General features: G+C 33.8%; 2 protein-coding genes across 3 annotated transcripts in view; one reads left to right on the top strand and one right to left on the bottom strand.

Annotated features, from left to right (window-relative positions):
- The window catches only part of MYEF2 (myelin expression factor 2), a 43,599-nt gene extending 23,453 nt beyond the window's left edge, over nucleotides 1-20,146 (top strand). Inside the window, exons 10-17 of one of the 2 annotated variants that reach the window (XM_032176183.2) lie at nucleotides 1,299-1,400; nucleotides 2,893-2,943; nucleotides 3,236-3,304; nucleotides 3,611-3,709; nucleotides 4,010-4,081; nucleotides 5,807-6,015; nucleotides 6,095-6,146; nucleotides 12,126-20,146. In XM_032176183.2, coding sequence (XP_032032074.1) covers nucleotides 1,299-1,400; nucleotides 2,893-2,943; nucleotides 3,236-3,304; nucleotides 3,611-3,709; nucleotides 4,010-4,081; nucleotides 5,807-6,015; nucleotides 6,095-6,146; nucleotides 12,126-12,289 — 818 coding nt within the window. In that variant the 3' untranslated portion in view covers nucleotides 12,290-20,146. The remainder of the gene's footprint in view (nucleotides 1-1,298; nucleotides 1,401-2,892; nucleotides 2,944-3,235; nucleotides 3,305-3,610; nucleotides 3,710-4,009; nucleotides 4,082-5,806; nucleotides 6,016-6,094; nucleotides 6,147-12,125) is intronic. The other variant, XM_032176185.2, reaches the window with a different exon arrangement.
- SLC24A5 (solute carrier family 24 member 5) overlaps nucleotides 12,849-24,719 on the bottom strand; it is a 37,582-nt gene continuing 25,711 nt past the window's right edge. Inside the window, exons 3-9 of the mRNA XM_032176186.2 lie at nucleotides 20,867-20,950; nucleotides 20,670-20,773; nucleotides 20,224-20,324; nucleotides 18,238-18,518; nucleotides 16,022-16,228; nucleotides 13,979-14,080; nucleotides 12,849-13,171 (exon numbers count right to left, since the gene is read on the bottom strand). Coding sequence (XP_032032077.1) covers nucleotides 12,849-13,171; nucleotides 13,979-14,080; nucleotides 16,022-16,228; nucleotides 18,238-18,518; nucleotides 20,224-20,324; nucleotides 20,670-20,773; nucleotides 20,867-20,950 — 1,202 coding nt within the window. The remainder of the gene's footprint in view (nucleotides 13,172-13,978; nucleotides 14,081-16,021; nucleotides 16,229-18,237; nucleotides 18,519-20,223; nucleotides 20,325-20,669; nucleotides 20,774-20,866; nucleotides 20,951-24,719) is intronic.

Raw genomic sequence — 24,719 nt, 5'->3', positions numbered from 1 at the left:
TGGGCTTAGGCTTTTTAAAAAAATCGCTTTGATAGTTTTTTACCCCATGAAATGAAGAGTTCAATTTCTTCACATGTATTGGTTCATTTGGATTAATTTCCATCATATTGTTTTGTGTCTTATTTTTCTGTCTTACAAATACTTATTTTTCTCCTATCTTGGATTGTTCTGGATATTTTAATATTTCTATGAAGCCTGAAGTTAATATAATTTTTCTTTTATGTAATAGTAGAGTGATCTTTGGATGCAGTCACTTTCCTACTGAATTAATTATACTATCATTGCTCAGTGTTTTAGTTCTGTATTATTAGTTCTGTACTATTTTTTTTTTTGTCCTGCAAATTAGACAATGTTATTTACCATTTTCTTGTGTCATCACTCCTCTGCTTTTATAGACTCTGGCACTAATTTTTTTCCTCTGAAGCGTATATGTTAGAAGCTCTTTTAAGTGAGGATCTTTTATTAGTAAATTCTCTCAATTTTGGGTTTTAAGTGTCTTCAAATATAGTTTAACTTGTATAAAGATCGATAATTGTTTTCTCTAAGCACTTTGAAAGTATTCTACAGTCTTCATGTTTACACTGTTGCTATTAAGTCAGCTATTTGTTGAATAGTCCTTTCTTTATAAGTAATCTGTCCTTCCTGGTAGCTGATTTTAAGACTTTGGTCTTTGTTGTGCAGTTTGATGGCAAAGACCAAAGTCTTAAAATCAGCTACATGTCATTATGCAAGTAACCTAAGGTCTCAAAAATTTCCTCTTGTATGGACAATAGATGTGGAAACACTTAAGGTGCCATATAAATATAAATAAATATTTATATCAATGAGAAAACTGGGTAATATAATATTTGCCTTATTCAGTGTTAAATTTATGGTTATTGACTTTTTAGTTTGATTTGAACCATTTAAAAAGTAATTATCAAATTTTAAGTGGGTCTACAAATTTGGGCAAGATGCTCATTTGCAGATATGTGTGCCATATATAAGGTGATATGATATTATTCAAAATCCTCTAGGTATTTTATTATTCCTTTCAGTGTACCTTTAAGTGGGGTATAAGGTGTACTTTATATTATATCATGTTTTATTTCATAAAACACTTCTCATTAATAAATGGTTTTATAGTCGGGCTTCAGTGTGCTACTTTCTAGATAAAAACAAGAACCAGTGCTTTTATTTGAAAATTTGCAGAAATTTTAGAGATACTACTACAGGTATATAGCTTTTTAAAACATTTTATTACCAATTAGTTAATCATATATGGATCTTTGTAATAATTGTTCTCATTTTTGTTTTAGGTGGTCTTGGAGGCATTGGGATGGGACTTGGTCCGGGTGGACAGCCTATTAGTGCCAGCCAGTTGAACATAGGTGGAGTAATGGGAAATTTAGGTCCAGGTGGTGAGTATTCTAACTTTCTCTTTTCTTTTTAAGTGATACATATGCTAGCTAATAAAACCTCCATTGATGTGGTCTGTAATAATGTTTAAAGGACTCTAATTAATAGTTAGATATTTACAGTGTCACTTCATTCTGAAAAAGGAATGAAACCTTGAGCACAGCTAACATGAAAGAGATAGGCAGAAGTCAGGAGGGTTTCTTTGGGGCCAGCCATGTTGTAGCTAGTCTTTTAGCATTTTGGATTTTGAAATGTCTTGAAGGCAGAAGGAGAATATATCATGTATGAACAGTATTTATGGAGTAGCTGAAATGCTACCATATCATAGGCAACTAAAATTTGTTTATCCAGTTGGGAAGGTGGCTTTTCAAGTAGTTATTTGGCTGCTCACCTGGAAGAACTCACAGTTCATTTTTAGAGATTGGTTTTTAAACTTTGGTGTTAGGACCCTTTTATATCTTAAAATTTGTTGAGAACCCAAAAATGCTTTGTTTATGTAGTTATAATTACCAGTATTTACTGTATTATAAATGAAAAATTAGAAATTAAAAAAATTACATATTAAAAAATGATAAACTCATTACATGTTAACATACATAAAAGCTTTAAGAAAATAAACTATTTTTCAATGCAAAAAAGAAATTGGTGAGAAGAGTGGCATTGTTTTACCTTTCCACACATCTTTTTAATGTTTGGCTTAATATTGCTGTTATATCTGTTTCTGCATTTAGTTTTTTGTGATATTGTACATCATATAGTCTTTGGAAAATTACACCTTAAACTCAAGAGAATGAGGGTAAAACATCAAATAATGTCTTAGTAGTATTTGGTGACTTAAATAGTTTTGACCTATTGAACCCTCAAGAGTCCCTGGACCATACTTTGTGAATTACTGTTTTAATTGATGGACTAATAAATGCTATCAGATTCCTATTTTTGTCGAGATGCTGTAGTCACACTTTAAATTAGGAGGCTCATTATCGTAATCATTCTGATCCAAACAAGTTTTCTCCCTTACCCTTAGACTCTCACACCTACCTACCCTTTCCTAACTACGTGCTATTTATATTTAAAAATGTTTAACTGCTCTTTTAACTGCCATGTTTAGAGAGTCCTTACATTCTGGCCTGATTGCTAAATCTGCTGTAATGCCATTTCTGTGTCTATGCTGGAAAAAAAAATCATTGATAGTAGTATTTCTGTGTTTATTGTGGAAAAAAAAGTGAATGATTACCTAGTTCTAGATATTCGCTAACTGAATGTTGTGGGTGTTACTAGTGAATTTTGCTTTCTTGTCTGATAAATGTTCAAAGAAACCTTTTTGAAGATTCATGATTAGACAGCACTTTAAACCATGCCTCCTGTACCCTACCGCTTCTCTAGTTTTTCATTGTGGTTATACCAGTGGTATCTATTTTGCTATAATGCATTATATCATCTTTTAGTCATAAAAATAAAATATACTTAAAGTACATACTGTGTATTTTATTTGAGGTATGGGAATGGATGGTCCAGGTTTTGGAGGAATGAATAGAATTGGAGGAGGTATGTATAAAGATTTGTTTTTTTGTATGTACCCATCACCATTTTTAATAAACTAGAAACTGTGTTGAGAATTCCATGAAAAAAAAGGTCATGGTTTATTGTTGGCTCATGTTCTAAAGGCTGCTAGTAGAAATTGAGCCTGGTACATACTTAAAGGAAGGTGATGTGTTAAGAAGTAGCTGCACAAGGTAGGGTGGATGAAGAGCTTACTGGTGAGATTTAACATTTACAAAATGTACCTTTCAGCTACATGACTGACAGTAGGATCTCAAAATTAATCTTTATTCCATAGGAATAGGGTTTGGTGGTCTGGAAGCAATGAATAGCATGGGAGGATTTGGAGGAGTTGGCCGAATGGGAGGTAGGTAAATGTATGCAGTGGGAAGTGTGTGCACATTTAGTTTTCCCTATTATTAAAATTTCCCCCCTATAACTTAGGAATGTGTGCTAAAAATGTCTTCAGAAGGCATGTAGGCACTAGGGGATAAGGACAGGCCTGGCGGGAATGGGGATATTATGTGTGGCATGTGAGGTAAATTGGGTAAATGACAGACTATTTTGTATTTGTGACTTATGCTGTCTTTTCATAATTTAGATACATTTGTGAATGTTTTCATCATATATTGATATATTTGAAAAGGGTTAATTTGTTGCACAATTTTTTCAGAGCTGTACCGTGGTGCGATGACTAGTAGCATGGAGCGAGATTTTGGACGTGGTGATATTGGAATAAATCGAGGCTTTGGAGATTCCTTTGGTAGACTTGGTAGGGCTGGCTGCATACTTCTCCTTTTCTTTTTGTAGGCTATAATTTTCGAAATTTGGTTTCTCTTTTTTTGTGAAAAATCAGAAAATCATAATGTTTTATACAACTTATTACCTGAAGAAAACACTTAAAGGATTTTAATATGCTAGCTCTCTTTTTCAACATCTTACATATTTGAACTCTATTTTCAGAAAACTTTATGCTTTTCATTTATTGTAAATCAGAGCACATAGTACCTTGGGAATTTTAAAGTATGATTATTTAAATTAATTAGTATATTATCTTTCCATCCTTGTTTAGGCAGTGCAATGATTGGAGGGTTTGCAGGAAGAATAGGAGCTTCTAACATGGGTCCAGTAGGATCTGGAATAAGTAGGTTTAAATTTTACTAGAATTTATTCAGTAATATTTGAGTGCTTGCAAAGACTTTGCAAGAGTAGTTATTGTAGTATAGTAATACTTTGTTCTTATATGTTAATGTGTCTTGCTATAATTTGAGAAACCTTGATAATTGAGAAAAGCCTTTCTGTTTGATTATTGTTTGAAATTTCTAAATTAACTGTTTGAATTTTACTTCTTTGATATTTCTGAACTATGTGTTAACAGCCAATCCAAGAGCCTTTTTCCAACTAAGGAATCTGGGGATTTCTCTGATCATGTGTCAGGAACAACTTTTGCTTTAGCGCCAACTTTGTTTCCTTGCTTATTTTCTATAATAGCTATTAGTGACTAGCTTATTTTATTTGTAAACATCTATGTCTTTTGGTAAATGCAGATATAACACTCTTAGGCATCTCCTCAGCTTGAGTCAGGCTAAGGTTGAAAGAGGTACTTAATTCTTTTCCTCTTGAACCTTTCCCGTAATAGCATCAAGAGTAGTTGCGGCACTGGGGAGTGCTGAATCTCCCATCTGACTATTTCCACTACTACCTTTTAGGCCTTATATTAAGCCTGAATACATGGATAATTTATTATTATTTTTTTAGCCTCTTTTGCTTACTGGGACATGTCTCTGAGCTCTTCGTACTTTATTGACTTCCTTTAATTGATGAAATTTCACAAATAGAAAATACAACCTATTTAAACTATTCTAAGAGTAAATTCTAATATCCTGTCAGCTGAAGACATCTACTTCCATTGTATCTTGCTCCTCATTTTATTCCTCTTTCCATCATCTTTTAGCCTCAGCCATTTCCTGTTAGTCCTAACTTCCTTACCTTCCTCTTTTATCTCAGTGTTTGTACTTCTGTTTCCCTGATTTTATATTGGTTATTCACAAAAAGCCAATTTGAGGGTGATGTTAATTTTTAGAATTTCCATGTTTAGGGATATTACGTACAAGACAAAAGGTTTGATAATGAGTAAGATGGGAGTAATTGAAAAGGACAGGAAATCAAGTCAGTGCATAAGAATGAAGTAGGTATGAGTTCGGAGCTAGATTCTTAAGCTCTGGCTAACGGAGTGATAGCGTTTTTTGTTCCCTTGACAAGTTCTGTATAATATTGAGATTAAAAGTTATGTTTTGCTATGATTATTGAATTACCATGAGAATAAAAACTGGGAAACAGAGGTGAAGATGCTGAGGTGAAAGATAAGCTAGGAAAGGAATATTTACTTGTAGGAGAGTATGATGAGAGCGGCTGGAGTGCTAGAGTTGTAATAATTTGAATTTATCTCTGTGTATCTTTATTCTAGCAATTATTATGCTTGATATTGGAAAATAAAAATAAGGATAAGAACAACTGTCACGTTATTGGAAGCAGTGATTGGTAGAGGATTTATATATTTATATATTAATGATCAGAATATAATTTTATGCAGTTATATATGTATAATGTATTTATACAGTGGCTAGAATTTCTCAGCTAACTAATTGTATACTTAAGCAAATTCTGTTCTTTGGAAAGTTGTTATCTGTATGAAAATAATTTTATGTTTGTATATTATTTAATTATATAAACAAATTAATTTTCCCCCTTCTTTCTCAAAAATGATTATCTCCTCTTTTCCTCCTTTCTCCTCTTCTCCTTTTCCTTATGTTTTTGAAACAAAAACACAAAATTCCCAAATCCCCCCCGTCCTTTCTTGAAAATCTAGGTGGTGGAATGGGTGGCATGAACAGTGTGACTGGAGGAATGGGGATGGGACTGGACCGGATGAGTTCCAGCTTTGATAGAATGGGACCAGGTATAGGAGCTATACTGGAAAGGAGCATCGATATGGATCGAGGATTTTTATCGGGTCCAATGGGAAGCGGAATGAGAGAGAGAATAGGCTCCAAAGGCAACCAGATATTTGTCAGAAATGTAAGCAAATAAATATTAAGGATAATTGAAATTCTTTTTTTTCTTGTATATATGTTACTAATACCTCTTTTCATTCTAGCTACCTTTTGACTTGACTTGGCAGAAACTAAAAGAGAAATTCAGTCAGTGTGGTAAGTATGCAAATGACTGCAGATATGTTGATATTGATTATGGAGGAAAATTGGTTTTAAACTTTTATACACTGTGTTTAGACCTTTGCCTGTCCAGATGCCTATTCCTGGATAGTCTTGATAGTGTGCCAGGTCTAATTCCACTTCAGATAAATGAATTATTTCACTATCTTTTGACTTAGAGCAGTGCTATTACTACTAGGTAATAACAAGGTTTAGGTAACAAGGTTTAGGATATATCCTATCATTGTTTTCTGTTAATAAAGATAGGGCTTATTTTATTACCTCATTTTAAAAACATAAATATATTATCATTCTTTGCATTAAACTTTTTCTTCTCATGAGAAATATTAATAAGTGGTATATTTATTTTCTTGTTTATAGTATAGTGCAGGGGATTATCAGCATAACCAACTGAGATGCTGATGACCAATTGATAAAGGAGTTAATAAGTGAGACCCATTCTATATACACTGTATTCCTACCCAACACAGGAAACCTAGGTGGTAGCATACAACCCACTGCCAGGAATGCCTTGGACATGGGTACATTTTGGTTGCCCTTCTTATTCTTTTATAAACTGTTCTTAACTATAATGATACTACTTATACAACCTTAATGTGTTCCATAGGTCTATGGAAGATTAGGTAGTTTATTACTTTTAAAAAAGAGCTTTTTATATACCATACTTACTTTTGTTACAAAATATCTTAATTGACTAAATTCTCACTTTTTCTTTCTTTTGCAATAATGGGTGAATTCATGTGAGTGTTATAAAGTAAAATATTTTTTGCTAGTATTAATATTTTTCTGCTATTGCGTGGAATCTCAGTGACCGTAGTCACAATAGGAAGTTACATAAGATAGCATATATATAATTTCTGAGGTCGGGTAGCATATATATAATTTCTAAGGTCATGAAAGAATAGGTTTAGTGTTCTGTTACAAAATAGCCTTTGTGGCCACTACAGAGATAATATTATCTCATATTTCTTTATATCTAACTCTTTCGTAGCTTTTATTAATAGTTATTTGTTCAAGTTTTCTTCCATCCCACGTGGAAGCTCTTGAAGGCAAGAACTGTCTTTTTATCTTAGCTCCTTTTATTGCCTCTTTACATATAGTAAGATTTTATGAAAAGTTTATAAGTTAATCTTTCTGGGTAGATGTTCATTTATTCAGTAATTTATTCATTAAATCCACAAACATATTTTTGGCAGTCTGCTAGGCATTAGAATTTTGAAGGTAAACAAAGTCAGATGCTTCTGTCCTCAAAGAACATACAACATGAATTTGTCTAGGATATTCTGTTGACTTGTCTTTCTTGATCATCCTTTTATTTTGCACTAATCAAAAATTCAAGAAAAAGTTGTTGAAAACAAGTCAACTGGTTAATAGTCACCACTAAGAGAAAGCAAAATAGTAAAGTGGGCTTGAGGTATTGGTCTTCTTTGCAGGCGTAAGAAGATCTACCAGAATGAGTAAGCAGTGTCTGGCCATGAATCCTGTAGACTACAGAGGAAAGAATGTATATAGGGTCTTAGTGAAATACATCAAATGAGGAGCAGTGGCAGCAAAGATAATCTTTGTTGATTGAGTGAAAAAAAATCTCCAAATGAGATATGACATTATGTTAAAAGTAGAAATGAAACTTAGCAAGATAAAGAGCAAAGCAGGACAAAGAAATGACGATGAAAAGGTGACCAGTGTTGAGCTGACTGTTCTTTATTCTCTGTAGGCTGCTTTCCGTATGAGGTTAGATATGAGCAAGGCTTGCAGCAAACTTGAAGTGTTTGATGGGCTTCTGGTTGGAGTGGCATTGTTTTGACATGAGGACATCAGCAATTGCAAGACATTTTTTGAAAGGAAAAAGCATTCAAATCTACATAGAAAACTTTCATAGTACTTTAGCCATGTAAATAATGGTTACATTATTATTCTTTGCTATTTTAGTTCTATTCTTAAAATCCTTTTTTGATTAATCTATAATTATATTTTAAGATTAATGATTTTTGTTTTATCAATTCTTTTGTAAAAGTTTCTGACTCTTAGATTTTATATTAAGATAATACCATATTTACACAATTCCCTATATCTCCCTTATTTTTAACCTTGAACTACATTGATGGAAAAGAAAGTTGTACTAATATAGAATTAAGTGTCCAGCTGTTGACAATATACAAATGATCTAGCTAGTATGAACTGAACCATCCATTTTTCTGCCATGTCACTTATTTATAAATCTTTTTCTTAGTATGAGACATTTCTTTTTAACATGCTGCAAGCCATTAATGGCCTCTTGGGCAGTAAAAGGCAGTCTTCTGTTGTTTTTCTTGTAAGCCCAAAGAGAGTAAGTATATTCTCTTGCTTGCTTCTTAGTAAGAATCTAGTAGTACTCCATGCATCTCCCATAAACAATATCTGTCAGTAAAGGGTGCCATTGGCAACCCCCTCTGCTTATAAATTATCTCTAGTGATCAATTGTTCTTGATGGAGTAATTACAAAGGCTGAGTAAATGTTATATTATGGATTATATTACCCTCAATAGAACATTTTCCAGCCTTTGTAATTCAGAAAAAATTGTTTTCAGATCTTTCCAAATATAACAAGATGAGACATAAGTGAATATAACTGCTATTTTCTAATTCCATCAAGCCCCTAAAGGTAATGTTTTTGACCCCAGGCTGGTAAGATACACATCTTTCCTGTAGCAAAAGAGATCTATCTTTTTATCTTGCATTGTGTAATTCCTCAGAGAGATGCATATTCAAAAAGGCTGAGCATAAATAAATTAACCTATTTAGTATTGGACCCCACATCATTTCAGCTTGTGCTAATGGGGTCAAATAGGCATAGTCTTTTAAATGTGCCCCCATGTCATCTGTATACTTTAGCTGCATTCTGGCCTTCTGGCTCAGTGTGATGCAAGACTGTATAACATTTTAGAACTTCAGCACAAGGAAAACCCATTCTCAATTATTCTTGCTGTAAGCCGTATAAACAGATATAACTTTGTTCCGCAGATTTCCATTATGTAGTATTTCTACATCAGTATGCTTGTTAACTGCATGGAAAATGGAGGCTTATGGTAGATTTTATTGATTAAAGTACTTGCTGCTTCAAGCATTTTGAGTGGACTTTAGAATAACTTGAGTAAAATTGCAGTAATAGTACAAATGATATATGATGAGCATTCATTGATAGACACTGTCTTTTGTTTGTAAAGAAACAACAGAATACTTTACTTTTCTATCCCTTATATCCTTACTATGTTTTCTTATCGTAGAATGTCTGATTTTCCTTTTTTCATCCATGGTTGTGTTAACAGCTTCATGTAGGCAGTAGATTTTATTGAACATCCTTTAATTTGGTCTATTTTTACATGTGTTTTTATACTGGCATATCCCAAAATATACCCCACAAGATGTTAATAGGCTGGGTTAAATAAAACAGAAAGGTTTCTTTTACTGTGGGACAAATCCTTTTTATTACTAGTATATGTAACAGCAATATGTTTGATTATTCTGTGATACAGATTTCTCATGGCATACTATTTTGTCCTGTGCTGTTGCCAGAATATCAGTCCTGTTTTTGTTTTTTTGGAATCTTACAAGATTATTAGATATTTAACTTAGTTGAGGAAGTTCTCAGAGCATATAAAAAGTCAGGCAGGTCTGATTTTAATCAGCTATTTGAAACTAATTTTTTTCTCCTGAATTATTTATCTTTAGAAAAGAAAATATTTCAGTTGGTGTTTTTATAGGATCAGGAAGAAACCTAGAACATTTATAACTCTTTCTGGTTCTGTCCTGCTGGGATTCTTTTTAGGGGAACAGTCTAACCATAAAACAAATATTTATGGGCTACTGTCCATATAGCTTGAACATCAGAACTGTAAGAAAGTTCAAGTATCTTAGCTGAGGGACCTTGTCAACTAGAAAATTTTTGAGGTCATTGCGAGGTCAGGAATTTGGAGGTCTGAGCGCTGATTTCTAAACTGAAAGAGACAATTTAAGAGAAAAACAAAAAAGAGAAACTGTCCTGAAAGATTGAGAGACAGATTATGTAAGAAATAGTGACATATTTTCTTTTGAGGTTTTTGAAGAAGATTTCTTGCTTAGGTGAACTTTACTATTGCTGATAAATCTATGGTGGGATACTTAAGAAAAACTCTACGTTTTTAGGTAAAATTAGGATAAGGAATAACCTTTAACCTTAAAAGCCCTTGAAAATCCTCCATAGTTCTTCTCAAAATAACTGTAAGGTGCTGTCGTTTACCAACAGCTTCTTTAATTACACTTGCTTTTTTTCAGGTACCAGCATTCAAGATATTAAGAGGACTCTGGAAATTGTGCTGCATTTATCTTTAAATTGTTTTAAATTGTGTTTTCCAGTTTCATTTTATGGTGTTTATTAGAAAGTGTGATTGCTGTGTTTTTGCTTTTTTTCCCCATTTCATTCCAGTTGTGGGCTAAATATTATTTGCATCTACTTTGACCATCATCATGTAATTTCTCTGGAGATTAGCCTATTTTATAACTTTTCAGAACACATTTAAAGACTATCTGGCCTGTGTAGCAAGATACTGGTTTTGTCTCAGTATGACATTTATTATCCTAGACCATTTAATTAGTGTTTAGTAGGTGAGTAGTTGACTACCAGTTGGTTTCAAAAAGAAATGCAGTAATAGGGAGTGGATGAAAAAGTGAAAGTATAAAGTAGCCCATCATGTTATAGGTAAGAGATTATTGAGATCAAGATTTCAACAGAAAAAAAACTTCCTTATGGATTGATATTAAAATTTGATCTTATCATCTGGAAAGGGTTTATGCAGTTTTTTGACAGGCCCTCTTGCTTTTACCTTTCTCCTTTTTTTTCTCCTCCCTTTATAGAACTAAGTATGTCTGGCTGTCTGATTTGGTTGCCAGACTAAAATTAGCCCATAGTGATCTGGCAACTATAATATTTAAAGTCTTCTAACTTGATTTGTTTTGACTTGTACATCTAGTGGGGAGGGAAATATTTTGGTAAGTAGTCACACCCTAAATTTATGACCTGTTTGGATTGAGTGACCATGTATTCCAGTTTGCCTGGGGATAGTTTCCCTTTACATCTGTTACTTATGTGTAATTATTGATAACTCCCCCTTTTACTCTCAAAAGTGTTCTGTTGTAGTGATGAATTCTTATGGCCACTTTGTATTTTGATAAATGGTATTGATTTACTTCAAATACCTGTCTCTAGAGTTAGCAATGATATTATAACTGCATAAGGACAGGTTTCTGGTTTTCTTCCTCTTTCCTGAAGCTTCTCTGATATTCTCTTTAACATCACTGTTTTTACCTTTATTGATTTAAATCTATGCTATCTCTTCCCATGACTATTTCCGTAGCATATTTGGTGCCATTCTTAGACTTTGAGCTCAAATTGTGATATTGAATAAACAGCTTTGGCACTGTGGTTGCAAAGCAGAATTAGTGGGGCCCTTTGTAGCCTGATAGAAATTAGATTTCTGGTCAGTTGCACTTGTTTGCAGGGGATAAAGGAGTGAAATGAGGATAAAAGGGAAGGAAGAGAGATTAGGAAGACTGGGCAGTAAGCAACCATTTATTCTAAAAATAATTTTGTTTAAATGTGTAAGTTTGTTATAGGGCGTGGTGAGTTGGTGGCATTTTGTGCTAGCTTGACTTATTGCTTATAAAATTAACCTCAGGAATTAGGGATTTAACATAAATAAAATACATTAAGTCCTAAGAAAATCTTTCCTGATTCCAATTTTGTATATTCTAATATGTATATATTTATTACTTTATATGAATTGTATTTTACTCCAAATGTAATGCTTATATTATTCGTTATTTTAAATAATGTTTTTAATCAAATTAATTATCACAATTGGCTATGAGGAATTTCAGACCTATAAAGTGAAATAGAACTCATTTAAACTGACCAGTAATTCTGTAACTTTTATTTTACAGGTCATGTAATGTTTGCAGAAATAAAAATGGAGAATGGAAAGTCAAAAGGCTGTGGAACAGTCAGATTTGACTCCCCAGAATCTGCTGAAAAAGCCTGCAGAATAATGAATGGCATAAAAATCAGTGGCAGAGAAATTGATGTTCGCTTGGATCGTAATGCATAATTTGAAGCCATGGTTGGAACATTCCTACATCTGTTTTGCTGAATCTCCTAGTAAAAGTCATTTTTTTTAAGTAATATTGTATGCTTACAAAAGCTGTAAAAATGAACTTTTAAAACTCCCACCAGCTTTTAACAGTATAATGTTAAAAATGTACTGTAATTTTTGTTAATCTCAAGTTTGGGTTTTTAAAGACAGCAAATCTGGTCATTCAGTTTAAATGAATGGTTATACTGTTTTTAATGAAATAAGCCATTTTCTTGTTGTTTTCAGTACTACGTAGTTGGATTTGTTTGTTCTAGTTTCTCCAGTTTTTGTCAACTTATTGTATGGTAAAACATAGATTTTTTTTCCCCAAAACTTCTGTTTTACAATATGTAATTTTTCATGAAAAGAAAGGGCTCAGAAAAATTAGGATGTGATTTTGGTTGGTTTTAAATTACTGTAAGTAAGTTTTAGATCTAAGGTTCAGGATTTTTAAAATTTGATTTAAATGAAGAAATGGATTTTTCTCTCTGCCCCTCCTGCCATTCATATTTTCTGCATAACACTATTAATAATATCAACCTCCACAGCCCCTTATTTTATTATTTCCAATAATTCCAAGTTCATATAGAACTGATAATGTAGCAAGCCCCAAGTATGATAATAGGCAGACTATTCCCAACTTTCTGTCTAGTTTCCAGCCATTGAAGTGAACTGCTAAAAAAAGAAAAATAATTGAAACGTTGAGAGAGATGGTTATGTAAGTTAGTCCTCTGCTGTTTACTTCTACGGGAGCTGATCCATTTATAAATGCAGTTTTAATAAACCATGGAATACCAAGGCACAACATATCAAACACATTGGATCCCACGATGTTAGACATAGCCATATCTCCTTTCCCTACAAAAGAAAAGCATACTGTTAAAATGTGCTTACCAATACTGTATTTTATTAATAATCTTCATAAGAAAAGAAACACTGGATACTTTTTTGTTGTTGATTCGTTTTGAAAAATTGTTGTTAGAGCAAAAGTCTTACTGAATTTGTATTTTAAAATTTTTCTGGGGTTAGTATTTAAAGTCTTAACATTTATTTAATAATTATATTTATTAAACCATTTTTCAATAAGGTGTATAGCTTACTTGTTGCTTTTCATTGTAATTTAACATGGTTAATGGTTAATTACTATTTAATGCACATTTCAAATGAATATTATTTGGGGGATTAGATTGAGTGAAATTAACCTGCTATTAAATAGTAAACTTTCCCTCTTCAGTCACTTTTTTTTTTTTCCCCTTCAAAGTATGTTACTGAGGAAGTAAACTTTTTTTTTTTTTTTTTTTTTGAAACACGGTCTTGTTCTGTTGCTTAGGCTGGAGTGCCATGGTGCAATCTTGGCTCACTGCAACCTCCGTCTCCTGGATTCAAGCAATTCTCCTGCTTCAGCCTCGTGAGTAGCTGGGATTACAGGCGCATGCCACCAAGCCCGGCTAATTTTTGTATTTTTAGTAGAGACTGGGTTTCACCATGTTGGTCAGGCTGGTCTCAAACTTGTGACCTCGTGATCCACCCGCCTCGGCCTCCCAAAGTGCTGGGATTACAGGCGCGAGCTACCACACCTGGCCGGAAGTAAACATTTTTAAAGCTACTTTTACTCATTCTAGCCTTGTAGAATGACCATTGCAGCTTGAGGGACCTAGTTCTTACCTTTTCTTGCAACTAACACACTTGCAATTGTGTCTGGTATGCTTGTTCCTGCTGCTAATAAAGTAAGGCCCATTACTGTATCTGGAATTTCTAGTGTTTCCCCTGTAATAAACAGATATTTCAAGTTACAAATCTTAAAGATTCACTAACCATCCTTTGCAGTTATTTTGGATATTTCCTTCCTGAACAAAAATAAAATACGCACATTTAGAATTCAGAGCCAATATGTGCTTGCTTAGTTTTTTTAGCTAGCAACATATTTGAATCAGGCTGGTAATTCGGGTAACCCAGGTAGCGCAGATTTTTAATGACATATCTAAAGATATGTAACAGCCAAAATTCTGCCAATGAGAAATTTTCCTGTTTGATATTCTTACAGAAGATGTTTATGTCCACCATTATCTCATCAGGGCTGTGCTGAATATTTGCTAATGAGACTGATCATTCCGCTTTTTCTTTCTTAAAAATTTTTATTAAATTAGAGTTAAGCAAATTATTTATAGCTATCTTTAAGCTATAAATGTGTTAACATGTATATATACCATTTATTACGTTCTACTTTAGTGATATACCTTAATTTAGTGGGCTTTGGCAGGGTGGGGGAGGGAGAACGTTCATTAATCTCTGAGGAAAACAAAACCTGTTTGTTTTCTACTTGAGTCTAACATATGGTCCCAATTTATTAATACTTCTGTTAAATTTGATGTCAGGTCAACATTTTTCAGAAATGTATTCTCAGAAACAGAACCAGAGAGAAGTTAAAAAAAGGATATGTAACTGTTCTTTTAATGATGTAATTGAAAACTTGGTTTAGCATCATTTTTTCTTTCTCTTTTTTTTTCTTAAAATGCCAATTAAAATAACTTAATTAGAAAGTAGCTTATTTATTGCATGCTTATATATTGATACTGGAATTGGAATTGGTTGTTAATTTCTGTTACTGGCTTTGCTAGAATTCATATGTGCATAAATAACACTAATATTTATCATCTTGGGGGCTGTTCTGTGATCTATTACATGATTTTTGCTCTCTTTTTATTTTCCTAATATCAAATGTGTTCTGGCTGAGTGAATTTGGATAGATATAATATGCAAGCTAATTGGACTTTTTCATTTTTCTCATTAAAAAAAGGAAGAAATAGTCCACTTTTTGCTAGCATACTATTCTAAGACTTACATTAATTTGGGAAAAGTCAAGGGTCAACACATTTTTGTGTCTGTGAGGGGCCAGATAGTAATTATTTAGGCTTTGCAGGCTGTGTGATTTCTGTTCCAGTTATTCAGCTTTGCCAATGTAGTGTGAAAGCAATCATAGATAATATGTAAAACCTTACTAATAAAAACAAGCTGGGTTATTTTGGCACACAGGCAGTAGTCTGTTCCCCTCTGCTATAAGTTAATTTGGGTTAACCTTTGTGGGAGAAATTACAGATTATTTTTGTCTTTGTTTATAGTTTTTTGTTTAGGGACTGTAGTGGATTATAGCCAAGCAGCAGTAGTTAGTTAAGTCTTAATCATGAAGGTAGTAGAAACCTAGAATAAAACTTTTATACCCTTTTCACTCATTTCATAGTATGTTTGTATTGCCATGTTGAAAAGCCAAATAAAATATAATCCAGTTAAGCAGTGAGCACCCATTGTTTTCCCAAAAATAGAGCTCCTTGCTTTGTTTTTGTTTTTTGTTTTTTGTTTTTTTCATTGTGGAATGGAATTCAATATAAAGAGTTTGTTGTGGACCCCATGGAATGTGATTAAATTATTAGCATAATAAAAATACATCCTATGAATTTGATTTCATTTATAAGATCTCTTGAATTGTACCCCAGGCTGAATAACAGTGGAAAATACAGTTTATATATAATATGCAACTCACAAACTCAAATGATCTTGTTATAGTAATATTTAATCATTTTGTAAATGGTGCTAATCTTCAATCTTGCTGAAAAGAAATTTACTGTGTAGCTAGACTACTTTGAGTGAACGTATGCAATTTGTCCTTATATGAATATTTTCAAGTTGTGCTATTGTACTTAAAATACATACCAGTTATTGTGACCATCCAAACCAGGATATATGTAAATGCAGATATCCATATTGCAGACATGAAAAAGGTTATCACAAAGTAGTTTTTCCAAAACTTTGTTCTACAATCTGGTGTGGTTAGAAAAAGTAATGTAATAATAGGAAGGGATAATACCCAAAAAATTCTTTTTAAGTCTGCTTCAGGCATGTTGAAAACACTTGGTGGATCTGTTGTGGAAAAATTAAACACTTTTGAGTTTTCTCAAATGGCTAACTTAGAAATGCCTATTTAGAAAGCTATATTGAAATAAATTAGCTGTATCAGTTTTTAAAAGGCTGTTTAAAACATTTGAGTCCTCATTACTGATATTGCTGGTGAAAAGAAACTAATTGAAACTTTAGGGCAGGCAATGTAAGATGTGATACTCAGCATTTATTTATTTGGGGCCTTAAATCTATCAAAATGTCTTGGGCCATTCGCTAAATATATTGTAGATAGTGTTTATGAAGTGTCAATTGGACATCTCCTGTGGATTGTCTTCAGTAACTTTTCGCTTAAGGGATTAACCTGGCTTCTAACCTGGCTACTCTAGTTGTCTCCACTTCACAGCATTGATGATGCCTCTGCCTGCCCTGCGTACCAGATAATGTATACTTAGAGAATATAAAATAATTACAGCATGATTTTTTTTATTAAGTTGCATATCCTAATACTTATTGGAAGTGGGTTTTTTTTGCCCTATTTCATTAGTATTTTATTTATTAAATTCAGACTTTACCACAGTTCATAGAAATAACCTTAAAGTAGGAGGTAGTATATCATCTAAAATATAATTTCTGAAAATTGAGTTTGTTTATTTATTCAATTTAATTTAGTAGAAGGATAATGATAATATATTGGATAAAAATGGGAATTTACTTTAAAATTGTTCAAAATTTGTGTGGTGTTTACAAAATAATAATTGGATCAAATCATGTTAAAACTAATGCTAGTACAACAATTCATAAAAAGTTTGCCAAGCTTCAACCAATGTGCTATTAAGTAATATTAGATATAATTTTAACATAAGCAAAGAATTTGGATTGGTTCTTTTGCGTTTTTTATTATAAACTTAATTTAGAGGGGCATACCTCTTATACCTGAAAGAGTAGAAGCTAAGATTTTTGTAAAAAGGGGGAAAAGTCATGTTTTAAAATTTTAAGTAGTAAATTAGAATAAGTACCCTCCTAAAGGCTTAATTAAATTTAGAATCTGTTTTGGACAACCACTTTATAAAAAGGTAACCCTTGAACTTATAATTCTGACCACATCTGAATTTTCTGACTTCCTACTGAACATATTTACCTAAATATTTTGCTACTGCTTTAAACAATGGTAAACCTCAGCTGTTTTTCTTCTTTCTTCCAGACCAGCCCTTTTTCCTGAGTTCCCAGTTTTAATAAGTGGTGTTCCCATTTTCTCAGTCAAGATTAAAACATAGGAGTTGTCTTTGTTCCTTTTTCTGGCCCCATATAGTCTTGGTGATGCTTCCTTCATATAGTCTCACATCTGTTCTCGTTTATTCCCACCACTTTCACTTGGTCTAGGCACCTAGTAAACACATTAGCTGTTGTAATAGCCTCTCTTACAGACCTCCTTGTCTCTTACTTCATATTTTAGTTCGGTGAACATCATTTTGGGTAACATTACTAAGATAACAGTTCTAATAATTTCTCTCCTCAGAAACCTTCCAAGATTCTTAAAATGGCATTTAAGATTCTTCTTAACCTATTCCTCTCTACCTTTCCTCTCCTTCCTTGCTATGCATATACTGTGCTCTATGTGTTTTATCTCTGCATCATTTATGAAATAAAGACCTCAGTAACTGTTACTTATTGGTCATAACATCATGTCATTAGTTAAAATCTTTCCTGTCCAGCAAGGCCCAATTTAAATGTTCCCTTCTCTGTGAAAATCTCCTATCTGTCCTCACCACATTTTGACAATCTGTCCCATTTGTGAACCACAGTCACACTTTATTTTTCTCTTTTTATGGTACTTAACGTTCATACTTTAGCTTTTTTGTATTTCCTGTGATATTGGAAGTTCCTTAAAAGTAGGGACTTAGTTTTTATCATTTCTGAGTCTTCACAGTCTTTTTTACATAAAAAGCACACAATACTTGCTGAATTGAAATGAAATTTTAAAGTTTTTCTTTTGTGAATAGACTTAATAGTGGGCAAGATTTAGTGATTACCTTCAGAAACCTGACTAAGATCATGTAAACTTATAGAGAGCTGAGAGTAGCCAGAATCTTCATAAAATATTCCACTATCAGTTCTTGAGTGCTGACGAATGAATGGTTGACCTTCATCTTCCCATCCCATCAGTGACTGTTGTTCACTTCTCTCCATAGCTTTGGCAAGACAGGTGCAGCAAGGACTGCATTTCTTTATAATATATTGGTTAATTTTAATGTCAAAATACAGCACCAAAACATACAATCCGTATATCAAAAGCAGTAAAGTTCCTTCATACCTATAAATTAAGAGAAATTTGTGTTTTTAAATTAAAAGTGAAAGTCATTTTAGAGTTGATAGCTTTTTGGCAGTATCTATTGAATGATTTTCTAACAAAAGTAGCCATAGAACAATCAAACATTTCTAGATATTTTTTGTTTTGTAGATTTGTCCAAACTTGGTTACAGCATTATTGTAAGTTTATTGATAAAAGCTGGACACATCTATGTTTTTTTTTTTTTTTTTTTTTTTAAAAAACAAGATCGACAAACTCGTTTTTACTTGTAGATTCCTTCCAAAAGGTAGGTATAAAAATGCAATGAAAATGATAATTGGAGATTTTCAAAATAAATGTAAAATTAATAAATAGTGGTGAACATTTTCTACCTCAGCTCATTGGCATAATACATTCCCCAAAATACATAATAATTATAAAATAATATAGTAACTGTTAAGTTATTTTAATTGTCCAAGTTTTCTGGTATAGGAACTTTGTGTAAAATATTATTCAGAATATGGGAGGCTTTGGCTGGGATTTTTCAGTTTGTCATACAGAGCATTTTTAATGATTTGAATGTAGCTGAATTTGGCTTATAGTCACAAGAAAACAAGATGTTCTAAAATATAAAATTATACCCTGGGAACCAAGAACTGTTTCCCTCTACTCTGGCAGTTAGCTAATGCCATCACATTTGAACCTTGCATTTACCTTTTATAGCCAGTGAACCTCTGTCTGCTATATCTTAAAGAATAGTTCTGATTTCCCTAATGGAGGAAGAATTAGCTTGGATACTCTCACAGTCACTGTCCCTTACAGACAACTGCTGAGTTCTAGAAGGATTTCTACTCTACCAACACAGTGTCTTAGGGAGACAGACTAGAGGACAGGATGATTAGTTTAGAAATTATGCTTCTGGCTAGGTTTTAAGTTTCTTGATAGCAGGTATTATGCCGTGCTGCAAAGTTGTGGTTCTCCAGATGGACACCATTACATTTTTTTTCCTATTTTTCCGGTGTCCTCTGGAGTTATGCAATGTATAACCTGTGTAGCTGTGTTTTGCATTTCATTATCCCTTATGATATCTAGCATAGTGATAAGGACCTAGTAGGTGCCTGCTGCTTACTAGTTGAAAAAGTTAGTATCTGTCCACTCAGTCACCACCTTTTTCATTTTCTTGGACCAGCTAGGCACAGAGAGATTACAAGGAAAGAAAACAATTTTTAATATTAAACGCTAAGCATTGTTGGTTCTTAGAAGAAGGCTATAGTTTCTCCTGAATGAGCATCAGAAGTTTGGAGGAATTTAAAAAGACTTCTTTTACTTCCTCTACCATCCTTCTCCAGTCTTTTGTGGCCATGACCACTTCTAACCACGGTAAGGTGAGCAGTAACCCAACAGAAGAAAAAGTCAACTTTTGTGGCTTTAATGGACAACAGGAGTTGGGAAACTTTCTGAATAGGCAGCCAGTGGGGAGAAGGAAAAGTGGTGTCTCCAGTGACTAGTGAGGGAAAAAAGGAGACTGTGAAGTGACTAAAAAGAAATTGCAAACTAGTGAGAAGAATTCAATCAGCAATTGTGATGAGGTTAACTCACAGACCTATTGGAATATGGTATAGAAGTGGCAGATTAAGTGACTGAAATAACATTGATGAAAAAAAATTACTGAACCATCAGAAATTCATAAAATGTCTAATTTTTACGTAAGAATTATTTTCAAGCTTACCAGTAAACTTGGTTGTCATATATTATACCAAGAACTGCTGCTACACTAATTGTGTACGCTGCACAGTCTCTGAATAGGGGCCAACATGATAGTGTTGAGACCTGTAATATGATAAGTTATTATTTCCATTACATTGTAACTTCTTCAAGTACCATCCCTAGTATAATACTAAAATTGTTTATATATTTGTAGTTAAATATTGTTATCTTTTGCATATTGCTTAGAGAAAAAAATGTAAAATTGTGTTCTAACTTACACAGACTTTCATAAATCTGACCAAGAGCTATTTGTGGATTAACATTAAATTGAATACATGTTGTTTTTCTACTGATTAATAAATTCGATTGCACATATTATTAGTGCCCTGTTGTCCATCCCAGACGACGAACAGTTATCTTTAGAATTTTTTAAGACAATAAATTTTGTTGAATGGTTTTGTTACATACCATATTAGATAGCAAGCCACAGGCAGCACAGATGCCAAGGAGATTATAAACTGCAGATCCAAGAATGGTGCTAATGCCAATATCTCCCTTTGTGATAAATATACCTATGTGCAAGACAGTAGCAGCTAAGTTAGTGTTAACTTGAAGAAAATAAAAATCACACTGAGTAAGCAAAAAGTATAAGGAGCAATATTTACCTAGGAAAGCAGTAACTAATTCAGGAGCTGAACTACCCGCTGCCATGAAAGTTGCGCCTGCAACATCCTGAGACAATCCAAGGGCTGAACATAAATGAAATGATTGTTATGCCTAATAAAGTGAAAGAGTATGTCTTTACAACTAAACACAATAGATACTCAAAGCTACAGCTTCACATAAAACCACTATTAAACTAGAAAAATAAAATACACAGATTAAAAGAGTCCAATCTTTTGCTTCTTTATGACTTCATTACTTAATGCTTCTATAGAAAGGGTGAGGGAAGGCCAGGGGCCTAAAGGGAATATCCTGAGTGCCAAATATAGGGTTATTTGGAACCCAGAAAAGTGTTTAGAGCCGGAGGGCTTGTAGGTGAGTAGCAACAGCATGGCTTTGAAAATTAAGATAATTTGGAAATCCTAACCCAACTTCAAAGAAGAAAAAAAAATAGTAGTTTTTTAGATGTACAGTGCAGCTGAACAAAGCTTGTTCACAAATTTGCACACATCTGTTAAGTCATTTCAACTGTCCATTCAAATTTTCTGGTATAGGAACTTTGTGTAAAATATTATTCAGAATATGGGAGGCTTTGGCTGGGATTTTTCAGTTTGCCATGCAGAGAATTTTTGATGATTTGAATGTAGCTGAATTTGGCTGATAGTCACAAGAAAACATGGATATTCTAAAAAAATTTGCAGTTTCAACCTTGTCTAATTACAAATGAGGGAAAATAACTAGATTTAATATTGTGTAGTCTATTGATTTAAAACATGGATCTATTAAAATTTTGCTCTAGAATAGGAATATAAGAAAATACATAATACTACAAACAGTTTGTGTCTATCCACCAGGCTTGCAAGCATGCAAGTTCATAAACTTTAGTGACTGACAAGATGAGAGTCATAAGAAATTTTTTGTCCTTTCAATTTTAGGGCCAAGGGACCTACCATGGTAAGGAACAGAGAAAGCCATAGGCCGAAATAGGTTTGCATAAGAAATATCCAACCAGGCTTTACTGATAAACTAAAAACTAGCTAATACAGGTAGCATGCCATACATTAAATTATCTACCCTAGGTCACAAAGTTAGTATCAAAGTCAGAACTAGAATTTGGGTTTTCAAGACTTGATGGCAACTCTTTGTTGATGTTTATTGTCGTTTACTGTACCTATTGGTTTTTGATGCTTCAGTCTTCCCAGACCCTCAAACTCTGGTGTGCTTGGTTGACTCATTGTCACAGTTGGTTGGTATTTCCTTCTTATTCTCGTCTCTGGGACCACCTGTTGCCTGCACTCAGGTCAACCTTGTTCTCTAGTCTGCTGGGACTGCATTTGAGCTTACTGATTCCTTTTTTGTTTCTTGGTGTGGCAGATCGTATATTACAATAATAGTTATGGTATTTTTCTGCTCCACGTAGTTTTCCAGAACCCTTTAATCCCCTACATAAAAGGTGATACAACTTCCTTAGTGTAATCACGGGACATTTCCCTTAAGCTACGACATGGTAAGTCCTGCTACTTTGTTGAAACCCCCATACTGGAGAAACCTCATGAAAAGCCCATATAGAAATAGACATGTCTAAGGAATTGCTGCTATTTCAGTTCCTAGATTTTGAAAATTCCCAGCCTAGGCACCAGACATGTGAGAGAGTGAGCTCTCAGATGATTCTAGCTCCATCCTCTGGTAGCTGCACAAGAGACCCTGAGTGAGAACTACCTAGCTTAGCTCAATAAACACCCAAAACCGTGAAAAGCAATTGTTGTTTTTAGCCACTAGTTTTGGGGTGTTAGTTAAGTCATTTGGTGGTTCATTTATTTGTTGTATTTATTGAGTATTTACTATATGCCAGATGCTTTTTTAATGTGCTAGTAATATGGCAGTGAACAAAACAGACAAATATTCCTGCTCTCACAGAGCTTTACTTTTAGTAAGGGGAAGCAGATAAGAAAGGGAAAATAGGTATGATGTTAGAGATAAGTTGCAAGGAGTAAAGGCAGGGAGGGGAGAGAGAGAAAAATGTTAGAGAGGAAGGATTGAAATTTTAGATTGGATAGCCAGAAAGGACTTAATTGAGAAGGTAACTAAAGACCTTGAAATGAGGAACTAGTCACTTGTATTCCTGGGATAAAAGTATTCTGTGCAGAATAAATGACTGCAAAGGTTCTGAGGTAGAGGCTAGTCTGTGTGGTGAAGAAACAGAAGACCTGCATGTCTAGAATGAAGAGTGTCAAGGGAAAGCAGTAGGTGATGAGATTAAAGGTAATAGGCAGATCATGTAAGGTCTTGTGGATCCTAGTAAGGACTTTGGCTTTCATTTTGAAAGATGTGGGAAGTACTTAGAAATCTGTCACACACATACTGTCTGCTGATGATACCAGCTCCAGTCATTAATTTTATCCCTTGGGGTAATTTGGTCTGAGAGATCCAACCAGTTCTAATCTGAGCTATTTTGAAACCCGAAAAACCAGTGTGAAAAGTTTTCTTGGGGTGGTTATAATTATTTAGGCCAGGCCCTCTATTCTATTTGCCTTTGGTCATGTCGCTTGTTGAACATCTACCTGCAGTGGCTAGTGAAGGATGAGAAATAAATGGTTTGTGTAATTTACATTGTATCCTAGTGTATTTTGTGTTGTATAAAGGAATACCTGAGACTGGGTAGTTTATAAAGAAAAAAAGGTTTATTTGGCTTATGATTCTTCTGTCTGGAAAAGTTCAGGATTGGGCATCTGGTGAGAGCCTCAGTCTGCTTCCACTCATGGTGGAAGATAAAGGGGGAATTGATGTGTGCAGAGATCACATGGTGAGAGAGGAAGTAAGAGAGAGAAGTGGGTGGTGCCAGGCTCTTTTAAACAACCAGCTCTCTAAAGGAACTAAAGAGAGAGAACTCACCCCCTAGGAAAGGATTAACCCCCACAATCTAAACATCTCCCATTACTCCCCACCTCCAACATTTAGGATCAGATTTCAACATGAGATTTGGAGTGGACAAATACCCAAACCATAGCATATTTCCTAGTATTTCTTTTCCTGATTAGAGTGACTACATACATATACACATATACATGCATATGTATAATCACTCTAACCAGTATGTGTATATATGTATAGACACACATATATACTATATTCTTTTTTTTAATTTATTTTTATTTTTTATTTATTTTATTTTTTGATTTTTTATTTTTTTATTATTATACTTTAGGTTTTAGGGTACATGTGCACAATATGCAGGTTTGTTACATATGTATCCATGTGCCATGCTGTTTTGCTGCACCCATTAACTCCTCATTTAGCATTAGGTATCTCTCCTAATGCTGTCCCTCCCCCCTCCCCCCACCCCACAACAGTCCCTGGAGTGTGATGTTCCCCCACCTGTGTCCATGAGTTCTCATTGTTCAATTCCCACCTATGAGTGAGAACATGCAGTGTTTGGTTTTTTGTCCTTGCGATAGTTTACTGAGAATGATGTTTTCCAGTTTCATCCATGTCCCTACAAAGGACATGAGCTCATCATTTTTTATGGCTGCATAGTATTCCATGGTGTATATGTGCCACATTTTCTTGAGCCAGTCTATTGTTGTTGGACATTTGGGTTGGTTCCAACTCTTTGCTATTGTGAATAGTGCTGCAATAAACATACGTGTGCATGTGTCTTTATAGCAGCATGATTTATAGTCCTCTGGGTATATACCCAGTAATGGGATGGCTGGGTCAAATGGTATTTCTAGTTCGAGATCCCTGAGGAATCGCCACACTGACTTCCACAATGGTTGAACTAGTTTACAGTCCCACCAACAGTGTAAAAGTGTTCCTATTTCTCCACATCCTCTCCAGCACCTGTTGTTTCCTGAC

This window comes from Hylobates moloch, unplaced genomic scaffold (assembly GCF_009828535.3).
Source record: "Hylobates moloch isolate HMO894 unplaced genomic scaffold, HMol_V3 SCAFFOLD_14, whole genome shotgun sequence".
Taxonomy (NCBI): Eukaryota; Metazoa; Chordata; class Mammalia; order Primates; family Hylobatidae; genus Hylobates; species Hylobates moloch.
The sequence above is the reverse complement of the archived record's forward strand: the minus strand, read 5'-3'. Positions and strand labels throughout refer to the sequence as shown.